Source organism: Brachyistius frenatus, unplaced genomic scaffold, assembly GCF_029030835.1.
Source record: "Brachyistius frenatus isolate BFR_SWC_R1_liver_20210118 unplaced genomic scaffold, ASM2903083v1 Contig_15, whole genome shotgun sequence".
In the NCBI taxonomy this organism is placed as follows: Eukaryota; Metazoa; Chordata; class Actinopteri; family Embiotocidae; genus Brachyistius; species Brachyistius frenatus.
Window position 1 is genome coordinate 284,257 of NW_027210614.1, and position 19,480 is coordinate 303,736.

The window sequence follows — 19,480 nt, forward strand, 5'->3', positions numbered from 1 at the left end:
GACATTTTTCTGTACCCTTCCCCAGATCTGTGCCTCGATACAATCCTGTCTCAGAGGTCTACAGACAATTCCTTGGACTTCATGGCTTGGTTTGTGCTCTGACATGTCAACTGTGGGATCTTATATAGATGGTGTGTGCCTTTCCAGATCATGTCTAATCAAATGAATTTACCAGGTGGACTCCAATCAAGTTGTAGAAACATATCATAATGATCAGTGGAAACTGGATGCACCTGAGCTCAATTTTGAGTGTCATGGCAAAGGCTGTGAATACTTATGTACATGGGATTTTTTATTTTTAATAGATTTGCAAAAATTTAAATTTATGATATCATTATGGGGTATTGTGTGTAGAATTTTGAGGGAAAAATCTAATTTAATCCATTTTGGAATAAAGCTGTAACGTAACAAAATGTGGAAAAAGTGAAGCTCTGTGAATACTTTCTGGATGCACTGTAAATGTTGAAGCTTAATCAAATAAAGCCTTCACAAATGGGGCAGTTCAAGGAAATGAATAAGAACATAATCAAAAATACTGATTCCTTGTAACCCTTCCTTTTTCTAAAAACACGTGGTACGTTACAATGGCTTTCAACATTTTTTTGATGCGACATTATCTGCTTATATCTCCTGTGAGTTCTATGCATCCCCCCTACAGGTGTTAGACTGTGAATAAACTATTTGAAGCAGGCTGAGTGTTGTGATGATTTCTGAAGGGCTGCATTTTGCCAATGTTATTTTAAATTTAACTATGTACAGTGATGTGTAAACAAAGAAAATATGCTTAGGCTATTTGTTTAAACATCCAAGTTGAGAAATTATGTAATTTGCAATTCAGTCAAACACAGAACTCTGTGTAGATATAAACATGCATGGCCACACTTCAGAGGCTAGTCAAAGCAGACAGAATCGATAAAGATGTTTATAAAGAAGGAGACACAGGCATTTCTATCAAAAGATGTCTATCAGAAGGTCAGTTTGCAAAACAGTGAGAACTATGTAAAGTTTTGTATGAAATTATACTTGTGTCCTTCTGGACTGATTATCAGCACGCAGCAGTGCTGAGGGAACAAGTTAAGGCACTGACCGAAAGATTCAGACACAAGCTGTACAGTATATCCATCTATAGCATGACACAGACATACACTGCAGTGCAACAGGTGCAAAGGTCAACACGTACGAAACATAGCCTTTATACACCACGCATACACGCATGCGGAGAGAAAAGGACATCTCCTATTCTTAAATTAGACCACAGTCAAGTGACAGAGGAACTCTGGGACACACTTGCTGTATTGATGTCAAAGCCGAGTAAACTGCTGCCCTCCAGCTAAACCCTCATCACTGCATCATGTGCTGCAGCCTGGCATGACTGACTCCCAACCGCACTATTCACCAACTCAGCCGGTGACACTGGATATGCAGTCTGACCTGCTAAGCATCGTCACAGCAGAGCACTCGAGGAGCAGCACCCATCAAGAGGAAAAAAAAGAAACACACAGGCTTTGCCTGAACAAGACAGGCCTACATTCTTATGCTATGACAAGGCATTAATGCCTGCTCAGGTCAGCTATAACTGGGGCGGCAGCCATTACAAAAGATGACTAAGGACAAAGTGACAGAGACAACGGTATCCTTCTATAAAGTCAACTTTGTTTTGCTCTGGTATGACGCAGCTGAAGCATGACTGGGGAGAGGTTTAGAGTGTTTTATTATGACCACAACATTTAAGAGTGTTGTACTTGGGGAAATATAAACAGACTTCGAAGGATCATAAAACCTTTAAAAGAGCTCGTGGTACCACAAATGAGTTCAGGCCCGTAAATCCTTTCAGAGATTATTTCATAATTTGGTTGAGTTACAAATTTAAATGAAATCAGGCACCAATGTTCTTCCATGTTTTTTCTCCATGGCAATAACATGTGCATAGACTGAGCTGACTCCTCTAATCTGAGCATCAGCAAAAATGACTAATTAAATAAGTAAAAAAAGAAAAGGTTTTCTTCAAGACTCCTCTGACGACAATATGCAGTACAACATTTTTCTGCTTTAAACAAACAATTTGGGGAATTTATTGTGACGAAAATGAGGGAAAATAATGTGTATACAATACATATAAAGCATAACATACAACACAGAAATTATACAACATACACATACAAATAAATGCAAACCTAAAAGTACAAATCTTAGAGCAGGTGTTACGAGAAGGAAATAGTGGAGAAAAAACAGACAACTTTCCAAACTTCCAGATAATGACAGTGAACCTATTAAGCCTGCATGTCAAGTGACTCCTAAGACAATGTGGTCAGGAAAACTGTGCAACACCATGTACTTCCACCATCCTCTTCCTTCTACCTTGTTCTTTTCCCATTTACGTGCAAGAGTCGCATGCCAGGAAGACAACACAATGACGGAAAGTGAAGTGCGAGGTGTCGGGCCAGAGAGTGACTGGCTGGGGGTGAGAAGGTCAATTGCATGCTGCCTGTCTGGCCCTCCACCATCATCAGGTCTGCAGGATGAGCAGCGGACAAAACAACCGGCATCCAGCTGAGAGGTTTGGTGCACAAACATGCGAGTGCTTGCACCACGACCCCCACAATCAAGGTCCGCATGATGATAACAAGAAACAAAACTGTCAACAAAATGACCACAGTGGCATGGTTAAAGAGATAGTGATTACATTAAGTTTAATTTCCTCATCAAAGCTGAGCTCCATCTCGTAAGTCTCTGAGGTGGCATCTCGTCTCCACTTCTAATCCTAAACTCTGCTCCCTGGTTTCAATTGCTGATCGGTTACGCAATATCAGGCACATATGGTTCATTTTAGAGATAGATATTTTTAGATGACCATGATGGACCACAGTAAATTGAAAGAATTGTCTAGTCAGGCAGGGAAGGAAGAGTCATCTACCAAATATTGCAAACAATACTCTACACAACATTTCGAGCTTCATAAATGCCAGATGTGTAGGAAATGTAACACCATAAAAAGAAACTACAACAACATGTATTTTTAGTAAAAATGTAAAGGGTAATTTTTCAAACACACCGTCCAGCATCAATGTCTTAAAAGACAACTCTGCTGAACCCCCTATTGGTCTCCCCAACATACCTTAAGGGGATTTGTTCAAATAGTTTTGGGTATTCAAAAACACAGCATAAATTAAAAACATGCGGCCAGTTCACCACATGCAACTTGAAAACAGAAATGTAGAAAGAGGCAAATAAAAAGGATCCTTTGGGGAATTAGAAATTCTTATGCTTAAATCACTTAACTGTCAGATTAATTCACCCTGACTCAAAACCTTACTCCTTCAGCTAAACCTCAAGTATCTGTGATTTTCACAGTTGACAAGGGGATCCCGAATCTGTCAAAAGTAGGTTAATGAACACCATACTGTATCTTCCAAGCATAAATGAGGTCAATCATAATTGCGGAAAGAGTCTTCTGTGAAATATACTCAAGAATAGAAACATTCCCTTTCAGAATCCAAGAAAAGTCCATGGATTTTCCCCACATTGTTTAATCGTAGGTTCAAATGGTGAAATCACTTGAACAGTATAAAAACAATCATAATCTAATACATTTTCCCTTTGCTGGGATGGAATCTGATAAAACTGAAGCAGTAAAATCAATTGTGTCAATCTTAAGGTATTTGGGGAAAAAAAGTTCATGACTTGTGCTAAAGACGGACCTGAACACACCTGCTTTTACTACTCAGTTAATCATAGCCTGACAGTTGATCAACACTGTACTTTTTAGATAATAATAATAATTTGATGTCAAAACCTTGTAATAACTACAGTTTCGCAATTCATTTGAGCTGTCTTATAATACAAATAAATTAGTGCAGCTGGTTTCGCTCTGTAAATAAGTAATAGTAGACAATGACGACTGAGTACAGCACTTATTATGTTGCACTAGGTAGGCAGATGCTGTAACTGCCGACACCGCATAAATGTAAAATTAAAGATTTAAACCAAAAGCCAGCGAAATGTAAAAGAGTTACAGACAGTGTCAGATTTCTCAGGTTTCACATGCCAACGAGGGCCAAACGAAAACAGAAATCAACAGACCATAACGACCTTTTCTGATTCAGATTTTGTGACAGCTGTGGTGAACAACACAAACATGAGTGTCCTACTCGGTATAGACTCACACTGGTATACAAACAGCTTTTCAGTAATTTGTGTGGCAAATGCAGCAATCAGATTAAACTGAATGAATTAGGTTGGCTTTTTATTCTTTTGATAAATTATTAACCCACCGATAGTCACCTCTGTGCTTGTGTCTCTCATAATAGCAAACTGTTTGACAAATAAATGGTCTCTGTCTGATTTGTCTCTCCAGGACCTGCTTCAAGGTCACATCTGGCCTCTGAACCTAGACTGTCTGCAGATGTGAATTTGACCTTTGGACACTTCACCTGCATCTGTATGAATATGACAGGATCTGTGTGACTAATGCACTGGGGAATAGAGTAAAATAAGAGGCACCTAATGTAGACTGAATGGCCCCCGTGTCACCAGGTCAGATCTGTGGGGGGGGTTAGCAGTGTGCATTCCTGTCTGCCCCAGTGTTTTGTTTGACTACTGTGGGTACTAATGGTCCTCGATACCAATGACGCTTAAATTATAACATACTGTAAGTATGAATTCTTAGGACTTGCATCTGTTTTTTTATAAAGTATTTTTGAAATTTTTTCACTGGTATTTTTCTGATATCACTTCTGATCATGACCACATTACTTCAGCCCTTTTTAAACCTGTATCAGCTGAGGGTGGGTAAACACGGTTGTTGTGTTATTTCATCTGTAAAAAGTAAACACGAAACATCAAAACACGTTTCTGAGCACATGGAGTGATGAATGAAAGAGCAGCGTAAACAGCTTTGTCCCGACGTCGTACATCAGTACAATGGCTGTGCTGCCTCAGACTGCTGAGCCCTTCACAGCACAGTGAGATAACGACCATGGAACAGGTGCTTCCTCCACCGACTTGAGGGGGCCCTGGCTAACAGGACAGTTCTCACCGTAGGTCTCACTTCTGCCCTTAGTAAGCTCAGTTGAAACCCAAACAACCTCTGTTCCTCTCCTGCTATACACTAACGTAGTGTGAACAGTATATGTGAAACTGTGAAGTACGTGTCAGTGAGTTTGAACACAGAAGGGTCTAATTAGCTTCCCTGTGTATAACACTTCCTGTTCAACAAACTACTGGATGGTGACCTGCCCATATAATGGCAAACATTTCTTTTAGACTAAACAGCTACTACTACTGGATTGGGTTGGACAAGAGCAGCGAGCCCTCTGACTGGAGAAGGTTAATGTGCACACATGTACTATTGGCACCTGGCCACAGGAGCTCCACATATGGTGTTGTTCTAAAACATAATCAAGGGATGTTATCTGTGACGTACCTTTCATGTGATATCCAACCTCACATCACTGGCGACACTGATCCTCCTTGATACCAGAACATATTCAGCAGGAATTTTGTTTGCATTTGTTTGGACAACAAGAGGCAGATTCCAGGAGAATATAGTTTTCTCGTAGAAACTGTATTAATCAAGGACATAACTCTAAAAGCTGTGCAACCCAGCCTCTACAGGACCTGCTGCTCTTCAAACCCTAAAAGAGACAAACAACCACCCAGCGCTGTCATCCTTGGAGTTCCACATTCTTTAGAACTATCAAGGCTAAACACATCAATGAATAACAGCAATGTAATGTATTGTATTACTTCAACCTGTCATTAATCTGTCAGTGGCAGACTGTTCTTAAAGAATCTCAGTATTTTTTTACTCAAAATTTGATATTCAGCTCACTAAATAGGCTTAGCATACAGCAGTTTGGGTCATAGCTCTACTTTACCAGCACAAAAGAGAACCATTGCAACAAAACTTTGTTAAATGATTAAGTAGCTCATCACATGCCTGAAACTAAATCTGCAAAACTGCATATATCATAGAGTACTGCAGTATTTTGATGATAAAAGTAAACTTGAAGGCAAAAGAGTAGATCTCAAAAGTTCTCCTGAAATAAATAGATGCAATTAGTGGATGCACCTCATACAAACAATGACTTTGTAGTTGCAAATTATGTCACCAGCCACAGGCCCTGGTGTCAGCAGCAGTCAGCACATTTTTACTAGCAACTGTGGTATTCACCAGTAGCCATGTAGCAGGATGTCTGGAGCCAGACAGCTCTGTAGATGGGAGGGAGGAAACGTACAGGATAGCCGAGGTATCCCAAAATTTTGCTCCTGGGTCTGCGCTCACCTGGCACCATTTCACAACTACATGTTTTTGCCCAGCTCCCGGCACCACCGAGGACCAGAGTTGATGTTTTGTCATCATTACGTTTGTGTTTTTTTTTTTTTTTTTTTTTTGGGGGGGGGGGCTTTTCATTTAGTTACTTTGGTCTATTAGGAAAGTCCAAAAGCTTCTACTGTATTCTGTCTTAAAATTTGAGTATGTGCACTGTGGCTTGATTTCATCCTGTGTATTCCCATTTCCTGGTTAGCTCACAGTACTTTTCAGCATGGAAAGTCCTGCTTGCCTGACAGTTCCAGCTTTGTTTCCTGATGTGTTTAGCCTCACTGGCACATGAAGCATTGATTACTCATCTGTGGATCTTCCTGACAAACACATGATCCCATTCTCCCCCTGGCTGGAACGGCTTCCTGCTATCTGGAATGCACTGTTTAGCTTTTCTCTCATAGTTTTACAAACATCATAGGACCGACGTGCAATGCGACATGTCGAGTTATGGTCACTTGAGTCAGTCCATTAGGTGAAACAATTAGGCTACAATCTTTCAGGAGTCCGTGGTTTGGCGTGGAGCCGAAATCTGACGAACCCGGCCTGCTGATTATGAACAATGCAGTTAAGCTTTGTCATGATCTGCTTATCCAACCTACTGAGAGAACAAGGCAAGATAGATAACTCCTCACAGCTTCTCTCAAGTAAACTGAACCTGACCTCAGCCCAGAGGCTCAGGTCTTACTGGCGTGTTTTTCTGAGACAATGAGAATAAAAGGTTTCTATTAGAATTTTTGATAACATTTCAACATTTGGACTCCAGGCCAGTAGCCATATCAACACATGACACTAGCAGTTAACTAATTTTCTGAATACCTCCAGCATCCTTCCAGGAAGTGCAAATCACGCTCCTCATTACAGCAGTGATTTGGGGGAAAAGGAAGGAGTTCAAGAAGCCAAAGTTCTAAGCAAGAGAAATGACAGAAATGTTTACAGTCTGGTCAAGTCAGGTCACATTCCTTCATCTGGATTTTTTTTAAAATTTCATGTCTGAACATTTTTGTCAGAAGAAAGCAAGTAAGATGGCATTGCATATAAAATAACAAATAATACATAATAATAGTGTCTGTTGTAATGCAGGATGCTTTCACAGAATATTCACTTTTGTGCAGTTAGTGTGTGTACTGTCTATGTGTGTGTATTTACTGTATGTACTATTGTTAAACAATGCCTACTACAAACTGAGCACAGTTCAACAACCTTCCTCTCAACAATCCGAGCTCCTTTCTGTTATCGAGGGACTCATTGTAGAGCTGTTTGGCCTGTGAGTGCCCCATGTGTATTAGAATACTGCTTCTCGTGAATTTTAAGAAACAACTCACAAATAAACTACTAATGAAAAAAGCCAAAAATAAATAAAATAAAATGCAGGGTCTAAATCACTTACCGGCATTCCTTCCCTCATCACCGAAAGCGGCAGTTACATTTTCATATCATGATTAAGCTTTTAAACCTGATTAACTTTATGTTTCGAAGTTACAGCACTTGTCAGAATAAAAATTTATTCAAACCAGAGAGCAGATCATTCACATACTGCTGCATTCATTTTACACAACACTCTCTTTCCACTGAAAGCAGTTTCTCTGATGTTAATTGAGGATAAACAGGATGAATCTGCACAGAAACCACGAGAAGATGAAGCCCACAGCTCACTGACTGAACCAACAGCTATCATGATAATGAAAAATGGGAAACAAAATGAAGCAAAACTGCATGACAAAATCCATGAAAAGCTGCAACTTGTTTGGAGTTACCAAAGACATATCTCTACAAAAACGACTATCTCCTCCATTGATATACAACATGCTGAAAACCTGTGGACATACATTCAAACAAGCCCCAAACGTATCAAACTGTATCAACATTTTTTTTTTTTAAACATACCAAATGATGATGTTTCTGAGTAGCCAAACTTGAAAATAGCTCTGATTTGTAATGACAATAGGAAGAGTTTGTTAACAGGTACAAATCATAAGACTTTACAATAAATCACCTCTGGCAAAATCCATCACACAACAATGACACCCTTGCACTGCTGTCTTGTATGTTGTTTTGTCCTAATCCATTGCACTGTTGTTTAGGTTTAGGTTAGTTTAGTTAATATTATTTTATTGTATAGAATGTGCATTTTTGTAAAAATTATATTCAATTTTTTTGCCCTGTACTATCTATCTATCTATCTATCTATCTATCTATCTATCTATCTATCTATCTATCTATCTATCTATCTATCTATCTATCTATCTATCTATCTATCTATCTATCTATCTATCTATCTATCTATCTATCTATCTATCTATCTATCTATCTACAATCAGGGGGAATAAGATTAAAAGCATACTTGTTGCAATGAGTCCAAAACTTATTTTCCATATCATAAAATTTGGAGCCCCCTGAAGAGGGCTATAATCAATAGGATGCAGTAACGCTTTCATTAAATTACTGTAGTAGAGAAGCGCAGATGTAGCGCCTATGTTTTCACCCTCATTTTCTGGGGCTGTTTTGAAGCATGAATTGGGGTTTACCAGAGACCAACCCCTTGGAAGTTATTAGGGTTAGATCATTCTAAAATTGGGCAAAGAATGGTGACATCTTTGACATACACAAAAAAAAAAAATCGACCTCGACTTTTCAAGACCATAAAGACACACACCACAGATGAAATTATCTCGGGAGACCATAATGTCTGGTGGTAAAAAAAAGAATGTAGATGGAAGAATCTAGTAGCCATTAGTGGATCTACATCTTAAGGAACTTCTGAATTGGCTTGAATTCTTGGGCTATTATGGGGGCCATTTCTGTAAATGTCTTTCTCTCAGTAATAATTATGGCTACCAGTATATGACTGAATAAGCAATGGGACAAAAAAGGCAAATGACCGGTATGGTATGCGGTCATAGAAACAACCCTACTTGCCTAGCTGACTGAGTGGAACAGAAAACCCACACTGCGTTGGAGTGGACTGATACAGAATAAGTATTGTTCAGTGGACAGTAGTCTGAGTAGGCTGAGGCCGTTTTCACCGTCACACACCTTTACACCTAATGCTACAAGGCTTTAAAGAGGAGGACAGGTCACGTACAAACTTTGAAAACAAACTAAGAATTACGTCAGGGAGGTGAGACGAATGGAAGGTGTCTGTATCAACAAATCCTTTGAGGATGTTTCCGCTGCTGTGTTGTTACTCTCAAACTGCTGACCGAGGCGTTTTTTCAAAAAATGTGTGACGCTCACAACCAGTAAATATTCAGACACACACCAACTCAAACAATTATGGCTGTGAAAAGCTTCAACACAACAAATAAAGGCTAAATTAGATTAGAGCAGCCACTAACAAAACTGATCAATAGAAATATATCAGAAAATACTGACAATTGCCAATTAAGGCCAAGATGATGCTTTCAGATGAATCGGTCAGAAATCAAAACGCATTACATATAACGGCACATAAAATTAAGCATATTTTACTAATCAATTATCATAAGTGCTACAGAGAAATTCTATGCAAATTGAATAATTGTTTCAGCACTGAGTTAAGTACCACTAAACCTTCACTTTTTGGCATTAAAGACAAGTTTCCCATCTATAACTTCCTGTACAGACAGAGGTCTTAACTTCATAACTGCACGCTATGTTTTTTAAATATGATCGAATGAGACTAATGTCTTCAGAGGTTCATTTTGTTTTCTCGATGAATTATGACGACATAAGAGACAGCAGGAATGAGTCTTTTGACAGACCGTTGTCTGCAGGCTACACGTAATGGACTGACCCTCGTGTTATACACTGAACTTTGTGGTGCTTTGGAATGTGTTTGACCTCTCGGGCACAGTTTTCAAGACATTGCTCTCCACCCAACATGCATATACAGACTGAAAGCATAAACACAAACAACCGTCCATATCCATTTCTCAGTATGCAGTTCAGGTCATCTTTAGTGTATGGTGACGTCCATTTCAGTTTAAGATGCAATGTCTCAGATGTTTAGTTAAAAATATTTAAAAATGAACTAAAATTATCCACCTGATGTGAAGAATTAACAGTTTTAACAAAGACATATATTTATTGTGTAACACAGATAGTAAACCAGCTAGCGCCAGCCCGTCTTGTGTCGTAATACCATCCCACACCCCAGGAGGCGGAAATGATACAGCCCATTAAACAAGAAAACACATCTGAAACAAACAAGTGCATGTGGAGGAAAAGGGAATAACAATGGTCGAGTCTGGAGCACAAAAATCGACATTTGATACCAATATGTTGTCTGCAAGCAGCGGATGTTACGTACGCCAAGAATTAAACACATGGTACTTGGAATCAAACAAGCAAACAGTGAACATCAAAGCAATTCCAAAAATTATTTTTGGCATTTATCTGGCATATTTCATTTCTTAGCCCAGAAATATTTGGTGGTAAATCTAGATAACAAAATATACATTGTTACTGTCCAACTTTAATTAAACTAAAAACATGTTTTATTAAATAGAGCATGATGACCGTGCAGTAGAGCATTTACGGGGGAAAAGTGGTGCGGCAACAACTATGCTGGACAGATCCAAGACTAGAAAATTACACAATTTGACATAATGCGCTCGTTCATATTTTTACACACGCAATAATCCGACTGCGCATATGCCTGTTTTTTTCCATGAGAATCACTCTGGAAATAGTCTGCCCTGCAGTTTATAACACTATCCCATAGCACTGAGGTGTTACAAACTTAATCAAGTTTCTCTTTTATAAGTCCCTCTCCTCGCATATATTAAACCCTTTAAACTTATCTGAGTTACTCACAAGTTTTTTCTGTGGAAAAAATTCCTCTAACCCCTTTAAGTAGCTCGGATGTGACTCGACACCTTTGCCTTCATTCAGTACGTGTAACTCTATGAAAATGTGAATCCTATCTGCCTCTATCTCCACCCAACACTCCACTGCTCATCTGTTGCTTGGGTTGGCAGCTTGATCAAACGCAAAACTCCCCCTTCAAGTTGATGGGATTGGTTCCTCAGGTATGTGACGTATAAAACCTCGGCTGTGTGAGTTCATGTTTTTGAGACTGTCACTGCATTAACAAAGTGGAAACGCTTAGCAATGGAACTGACTGCTTATTTCACTCATTGTATGTCCCCTAACATAAAAATCAACACATGGACAAGTTTAAAAATCGATTTGCATTGGAGTTTTTTTTAAAAAGGAAGATAATCCACTTCATTCATGGTGACCGCAGCTGCTCTCTTCTTTAAAAGAAACACTAACTTACTGTATACCAACTATGAAGGAATGGCGACAGTACTTTAGCAATACTTAGAAAACAGACAATCAAACTGCTGTGCCGTGACAAGCAGTCAGCCCCAACTGACATTAAACTTGTGCTTTTATCACCAAAAGCTTTGGACATGCATATTGTTGCACATCCAAAGCAGGCACGAAGATATACCCACACAGCAGCCTCTAAAGACAAGAACAATTAAATACACCATTTTAATAACTATTCTATCCAGACACTGACCTTCAATTGTACAAAAATAGACACAAAAAAAAAAAAACCAGCAGAAACTGAGAATTTCTATGTCTCTGGATTTTTCCAGAATTAGTGACGCAGCATCTCTAACGGCGTGACTAAGATCACCTAACCAGAGACACCGTAACTAAAGGCATTAATGGGCTCATTAATGTCTGCTACTATAACTATAAAACTAATCAGAGCAAGAGATCACCATATTCATTTGAGTATAATAACCTAAAATCAATACATCATACACAGAAGTCACAATTTGCTTTTCATGTATCACAATATTCAAGTTCAAGTTAACCTTTTTGTCACCTTGTTATTCATTTTAGCTAAACACAGGTCAGCTACTTTTGTCTGTTACGTGATGCACATGAGTCTCACAGTAATCCTTAAGTAGTAAAAGATAAATTAGAACTAAGTGAATTAGAATCTGAAAACCTTGCTTGTGATGGTGGAGGGAATATGTTTGTCCAACCACTGTTGTGATAGAAGTGGGCAGAAACCAAAAAAAAGTTCAGCCAGTCAGGAAAGAATGTGACTCCTGTTAAGTTAGTAAAACAGTTTGAAATAGCCATTCTTTTTTCTGAAATTGTATTGAATCTAAACATAAAAAAAACACCTACGTGACCCCACAGTAGTACTGCCCTCAGAACCTCTGTCCATTTATAATGTACCACAAAAACTGGGCCTTGATACGGGAGGGCGAGATGAAGGAAATGTACTAGATGCACAAATACTGACCTCCATCTACAGACCATGCTCATCCATAACAGATGAGGATTTAAGCTGGTTCCTATCATCATCACTTGCCTGGAAAGATTAGAAACACATTTTTCCAAGCACAAGTTGTAAACGCTTTTTCTTGGTGCATTCCTCATCTGTGGTTATTTAGTTTGCTGGGGGCCTGTTGCGACCGCAAAATGCTTTTCGTGCTCCGCTTCATCCACTGTTTTCTACAGATGTGTTCCTTAGTGTTTGTAAAAGAGTCAAGAAAATGTGCAAATAATAATGGTTTACATACCAGCGCAAAACAGAGCCAAAATGCAAATTGCTTATTGGGTCTGTTAAACACTATGGTGTATCTTCATTAAAGCTTCAAAGTCGGAATTTCAGTCATTTGGCTTGTGACCAAAGTTTGTCACACACACCACATAGTAGGAAAACCAATTTTCTGGAACAGCCCCCTCTTTCCTGTCCTAGCTTATTCCTCTGGGTGCTTTTTGATCAAGACAATTCAAGATTGCAACATTTGAAACGTATTCAGCATGTTATTCAACAGTGTGCCCATTCAAACGTATTTCAGAAGAACACAATCTGTGGAGCAAATATGCTGGCATTTGCCACAAAGAACTAAAAACAAGGCCTTGCATTGAATGCATCCTCTTGTTTCATCTGAAGCTCAGCGTCTTCAATGACAAACATCATCCCTTGTGCTTTAGTTGTTCCCTGGGGATTGCAGTATGTCTCAATTTCAGTCTAAGCTGACATATGATGAAGACACTGGTAGAATCACTTCAGCAAGATGGAATACCAAATATTCACACACACCCAGTCACAAAAAATGGTATGCAGGTCCTCAATGACATCTGGAAACACTAAGCTAATAGATTTAGCTAAACTTGTTGCAGTGTTTCTATATTTAACCCACCAAGGTTCATCCATCAGTCACTGACAGGAAACAGGGGTTTTCAGCCTCATTATCAAAAAAAGTCATCCTCAAAAAATGTCGAGACACTTTGTCTGAACAAACCATTCTTCTATTTTCAATTCTTCATGGTTTCATCAGTCATAATTACCATGTGTTGGCTTTTAGGGGCACGATGTTTGCACTATGACACACCGCTGCTCGTCTCCATGTCTTCTGAGTAAACTCCCAAAAAGACATTCCTGATGGCCACCAACAGACTCAGTGAGTTACACAGGAAGACATCTACATGCCATTCAATCCACCCACTCACAATCTGTCTATTTTCACTGGAATAACAGCCTGACTTGTCCCATTAACTGCCTTATAAATGCTGCTACATAAACAAGAGTAATTAAATCATAGTGTCTTCTTGACCGTGTCTGCACAGAGCGATTTCAAACGCAGTTATAATAACTCTTGGCCTGCATTTATCAATTATTAAAAGACAAGCAAATGTTAATTCACAAATCATCTAAAAAAGCTCAAACCGAAGGCTTTTTTCAGTTATACTTCTAAATCGGTAATACTTTAAGCAATAACTCAAAACAGCCTGGTATGGTACAATATAAATTATAAAGTAAAGATATGACCTCATCTAAATCACATCAATCTAAAGTTGGTAAGTCATTTCTAAATGTTTAGATTAGCGCTCTACATTTATCTTGGCTTAGATATCTGACCCATATTATGCAGCTTGTTGACCTCTACACCTGCTGTTGCTCTGCTCTGTATCACTTGGCCCCTAAATGAGCTACCCCTAGGTGTGACCTCTGAACACCTATGACCTCCGCCAAACACGAAACACAAAACATACCTTCAACTGCAAAGTGGAACACATGCAACATATATTTTGGCAGAGCACTTCCAATCGCTCACAGCACTCGACTGCCTCAATTTAAGTCGAGTTTTCACTAGAACAGAAAGATAAAGGATCGCTGGAATTCTACATATAATTAATGACATAGCATTGAAGAGTTCTTTATTTTACAGAAGTATGGACTGGATAGCACTTTCAAAGGACCAAGAACTGTGTTGGGATTAGAGTTAGTTTGCTATTTTCCCCTTTTTGTCGACTGCCAAAACCTTTCTGCTTTGTCACGGAAAGCTTATCTGGAGTAGCCAATATAAATGAACGAAAACAGATATTACACAGGCGCTAATGTCCTGTGCAGTATGATACTGTCAAGTTGATGTTACCCTGGAGATTGACAGTTTTTCCCAGTCCTGATAAGCAAATATTTGTCCATCCATTCCATTGTCCATGTAGGGACAACAGCCCCCCTGTCAAGGATCCCTTAAAGTCACCCTGCAGAAAGGGAGGGAAACGAGAGAAGCAACTATTCCCGAATATTACCCTATTCCTTACTGAGGAGGAAGATGGAGATAGAAAGCAACGGGAACCAGATAATGAGCTGGGCATGATTTGAAAAAGGATTGTGAGGAAAGAGGTTCCCCAATTAGTGAACGTGGAAAGTGGTTAAAACAAACTTTAGGAAACAATCATTATGAATTCAACTCAAACAGGAAATGCCAATATCTGCTGCACAAGCTCCATCTACAAATGATCTTTAAAAACAATTCCCTGGCGTGGAATCAGTTTGTAACACAGAAAATGACGAGCAAATTTCTGAGACAAATATTCTCAGATGTTACAATGGACTCAGCTTTTTTCCTCAAGAAAACATTTGTTAACATCAAATCGGGATGCTGGCAATGAGTAAAGGCTGTTAGAACAAGGATCCTAACTAGAAAACACACATCACCTTACAAGTGTTATTGCTCTGTACTGCCGACAGGAAAGATCTCAGTCTAAATAGTGATGCAACCATTCACAGGTCTGTCAATCATTTCAGTTTTATAGCACATTCTACTCGTCAAGTTAAACACAGAATAGAATGAATAGTGGTGAAATATCAAAATCTTCTTAAATAAATATGTGCAATGTAATATTCATGTAGAAAAATAAAAAAGGGAGTGATTGATTTTTTGACACTCACTTTTTCCAAAACATGACCCAAATACTCACATAAAAATAAAGCATATTCTTACTGATTAGTCTCTCAGGGATTAGTCAATCGTTGATTGTTCTGAAACTTTTCGAACGAGGAAGCAATGATTCTTGTTTGTTTTGTTCATAAAATCTGCAATGCTAACTGACAAAGACGGAGCAAGTCTGAATCCTAAACCACCAAAATATATCCATGTGTCAGCAGACGTCTTTTTCTGTTTTACCTGGGGTGCAACCTTTGGGATCCTGTGTTTCAATATATAGCTTTGTTCAGTTTGTGGGATATTGACTGAGAAGCAGCCTTTTAAAACTCACCATCTCCACCCCCTGATGAAAAGCTGTTCCCTCCCAGTCTTTCTTGGGGAATCGCTGAATGATCTTTCCACATCCCTCCCCTGAACCTGAAGATAAAAAAAAAAAAGATACATCAGTCAGTACACAAGACAATTAGTTCATGCATTTACATCTAATAGGGAGAGTCAACATGACTCGAATTACTTTCACAATTTCAATAGATGTACCCTAAAAACAGCCATTTCATTAAGTTCAATTATGTTTTGACTATGTCTTTATGAGGCAGGGTTCAGTATGTCACCAAGAAGGTCCTCATACAGACAACTAATTTGACACGTGTAGATCCCAGGTCAGGTCAATCAGTCATGTGAGCATGCAGGCCATAAATTAACGATTAACTAAATAAAACTGAGTTTTCTTAACTGGGATACAGTCATATTCACTAAAGTAAGGACCATCTGAATATAGTGAAGTGTAAATATAACCACAGCAGATTTATGTTTCGCCAGTAGAAATACTCTAGATCTATTTGTACAACTAAAGGGACAACCCACTGTCCTATAAACAAAAGGCAACATACATAATATATACTTGTAAATTCACAAACAATAATGTCTTGTTGAATGATGTCTGCCCCTAGAGGGAGCATAAACTGTGTCAGTGTCTACATGTCATGTGGTACTGACTTTCTGATTTTAAACATCCAGGGTTTGCGCAACAACATGTCGGTTAGTTGTTGTTTTCTTGTTTGAAAAGGTTATGAACTGACTTCTAAGACAGAGGTGAAATTTAGCTAATCTCACTAAAGAGGAACTGAAAAAGCTGAAACTGAAAGGAAGAGAGACATAAATTTGTTGACAGCAAATCAAAATAAAATGTGACACTTGAAATAAACAGTCAAATAGGTTAAGGCTGGCTAAGATCAGCCCCTCCTGGACTTTGTGCTGTTGCCTATTCAATGTTCAATGTTTAATTGTCCAAGTTTGCAATTTTATCAATAACCTACATAATTTATGAAAAAATATGAACAATGCAAGCCAATTCTTCAGAGCATTACGATTTATCTTTTAAAAAAAAGTATTGTGAGCCACAGGTACAATCAAAGGTGAAACAACAACACATAGTAGCCTCAAAAAAGCAACTTCAGACAAATGCCTAATAAATAGCTACGTTTTGCCCAAAAGGCATCTTCTCAATCAGGTGTTCTTTAATTAGTAGACAATGAGTTAAGTTAAATGAAATATTATCTACATTTGTTTTTACCTTTAAATATTGGTCAGTAAACACTAGCTGCCCTAAAAGCAAATCTTTTTGGGAGACATCACTGCAGTAAAAACATCAGAAAATGCTTTGCTGGACACAGAATTTCCTTTCGACAAAGATGGTAACATTTTTATTTTAGCCAGAATAATTGAAAGATCCCGTGGGGACGGAGGACCTCAGGATATTTTAGGAGGAATGTGGCTGAAAAGTGTGAGCCATTGAACTTAAACCACTAACACAAAGCAGATCACAGACACGAGGAAGCCATTCACTTCTTAGTGATAATGCTCATACTCGCGAATACTTGAGGGATCGACCGATTCATAGCGAAACCAAGAAGTGAAAGGTCTTCATTCCTCAATCATTTAGTCACAAAACCCAAGTGTGAGCTCAACTAAAACGTGAAACACCACTTCTTTATCTTTGTACATCGTTGATATCTGCCATGTCTGTACCTTGCCTATTCTGTTGAGACCAAATCAAACATCAAACCAAGTCCCATACTATTGTGTTCATGCGTATTTCCTAAATTCTTTGTCAGTATGCATTCATGATAAGAAAAAGCACACAAAACATGGGTAATTATAATTATTATACAAGATATACAGTGGACATTGTGTCCACTCAAATTGGCATTACAAAATGCTCACTGCTCCACACCAAAGTCAGTAGTTTAAATCAAATACAATACACAGTGATGTAAAGTAAACAGGCTGAAATTACTGATTAAACTGAACTAAGTTGCCAAAATACACCATGGTGATACAGCATTTACAATAAAGTATTATACCATCAATGCAGTGCACCCTTACAGTATGTAGTCTAAGCTGAGAGACAGCTGGATACTGATATATAGCAGAGGTAGTGAGCTTCACATTTAGCCACACAGATGAGTGAGTATGACCATCAAAAGTTTTATCAGTGAAAAAAACACCCTCATAGATTTCCCAGAAGATCTCATATGGCCGAGTCTTGCAAAACCCTGAAATCTAAATTAGGTGTAATAATTCATGTCAACATGAGTGCAAACAGAATACGTATACAGAGTTGATATATGACTGCAACATTCTTATTTAGCAATCTTGAAAGTGAATAGAAAGGACATTTTTATCTAATTAAAAAAAGATTCCATTCACTTAACAGCCAATAACAGCATTTTTGGGTCTGTTTCACAATATGCACTTTGTCACAATGCATTGTCCGACCCCATGACTTCATCTCAACGTTATTTTAAACTCTTGGTCATTCTTTTGACAGTTGGGACAGACTTTCTTTTTGTCAGCCAAAGGAGAATGGCCTCCTGTCAAGAGAGTCAAGTGAGACAGAAATTGAATACATATGGCCAATTTCTTGCAATTCATTTAACTAATAATACTAAACAGAAATACGGGGTTATTATATTTATGCAATCAATATAAACCCAAATTCCCAATTCAGAGCATTCCTACTAAATACTAGCCTGGCTGTGCCGACTGTGGCTCACAGCTTCAGTTTTCTTCGCTGTGATAAATTAGCATTTGCACAGCCACTCTGAGGGGCGGACCAATCAGCAACCAGTGTTGGTGGTTAACTGCATTCCTTCACTGTGATTGGATAGCTGCTGACAGTGACGAGCATAAGTCTTGGTGAACTCTCGGGGAACGGGAAAAAAATGCTGAACGTTCTGGCAAATACGCTGTGCTCAGGAAAAAATGCTTTGGTGGACACAGTAGATAGTTGCAGCGGTGGCAGTGTCACCCGGTTTCAGTGTGAGCTGATTGGTTAAAACTAACCCGAGGTCTACGCCCAGTAGGACAGAGTGTCTGCAAACGATTCTCTGTGGATGGTTGCCAGACCAGATATAATCACGCAGTGAAATTGTTTAGTTTCGCACCAGACTAACTAACTACTACTTTTGTTGTCGCATATGACGTGGATCGTCTCATCTTTTTAGACTTAAATCATCTGTTTTTATGAAACAATACACATACAAATATTTTGAAATTTACACCGAGGCAAAAAAGCAGGCAGTTGATGCTCAACTAAACAGCATTTAGGATTTACTCTCATTGAAAAGAATGACGTAAGAACTGGCTAGCTCCAGAACCGTGTGAAATCACTACATTGATCAGAGACATGAAAACCAACATACCCTGTCAGATGCTGTGTCGCCTTTTAAACATAATTTGTATCCAATAGCTTTGGCTAAAGACTATTAAAATATTTTTTTTTTAAAAAGCATACAGGGACTGTGTTTGACATGTAATGGTATTGTATATCAGACGGTGTGAGGACACACTGTACAAGAAAAACATGAAGAGTAATATGTGCATTGTGGCCCTGGTGGAAGTCAGAGATAAAAAAAAAAAACTAGAAACTTTCCAGCTCTGTTTTCCCTGGAAAGACCGGAAG

The 19,480-nt window shown here is 38.6% G+C and overlaps 1 protein-coding gene across 2 annotated transcripts in view; it reads right to left on the reverse strand.

Annotated features, from left to right (window-relative positions):
- The window catches only part of sbf2 (SET binding factor 2), a 92,730-nt gene that overhangs the window by 61,890 nt on the left and 11,360 nt on the right, over nt 1-19,480 (reverse strand). For both annotated transcript variants that reach the window (XM_069693427.1, XM_069693426.1), the window contains exon 2: nt 15,848-15,933. In XM_069693427.1, coding sequence (XP_069549528.1) covers nt 15,848-15,933 — 86 coding nt within the window. The remainder of the gene's footprint in view (nt 1-15,847; nt 15,934-19,480) is intronic.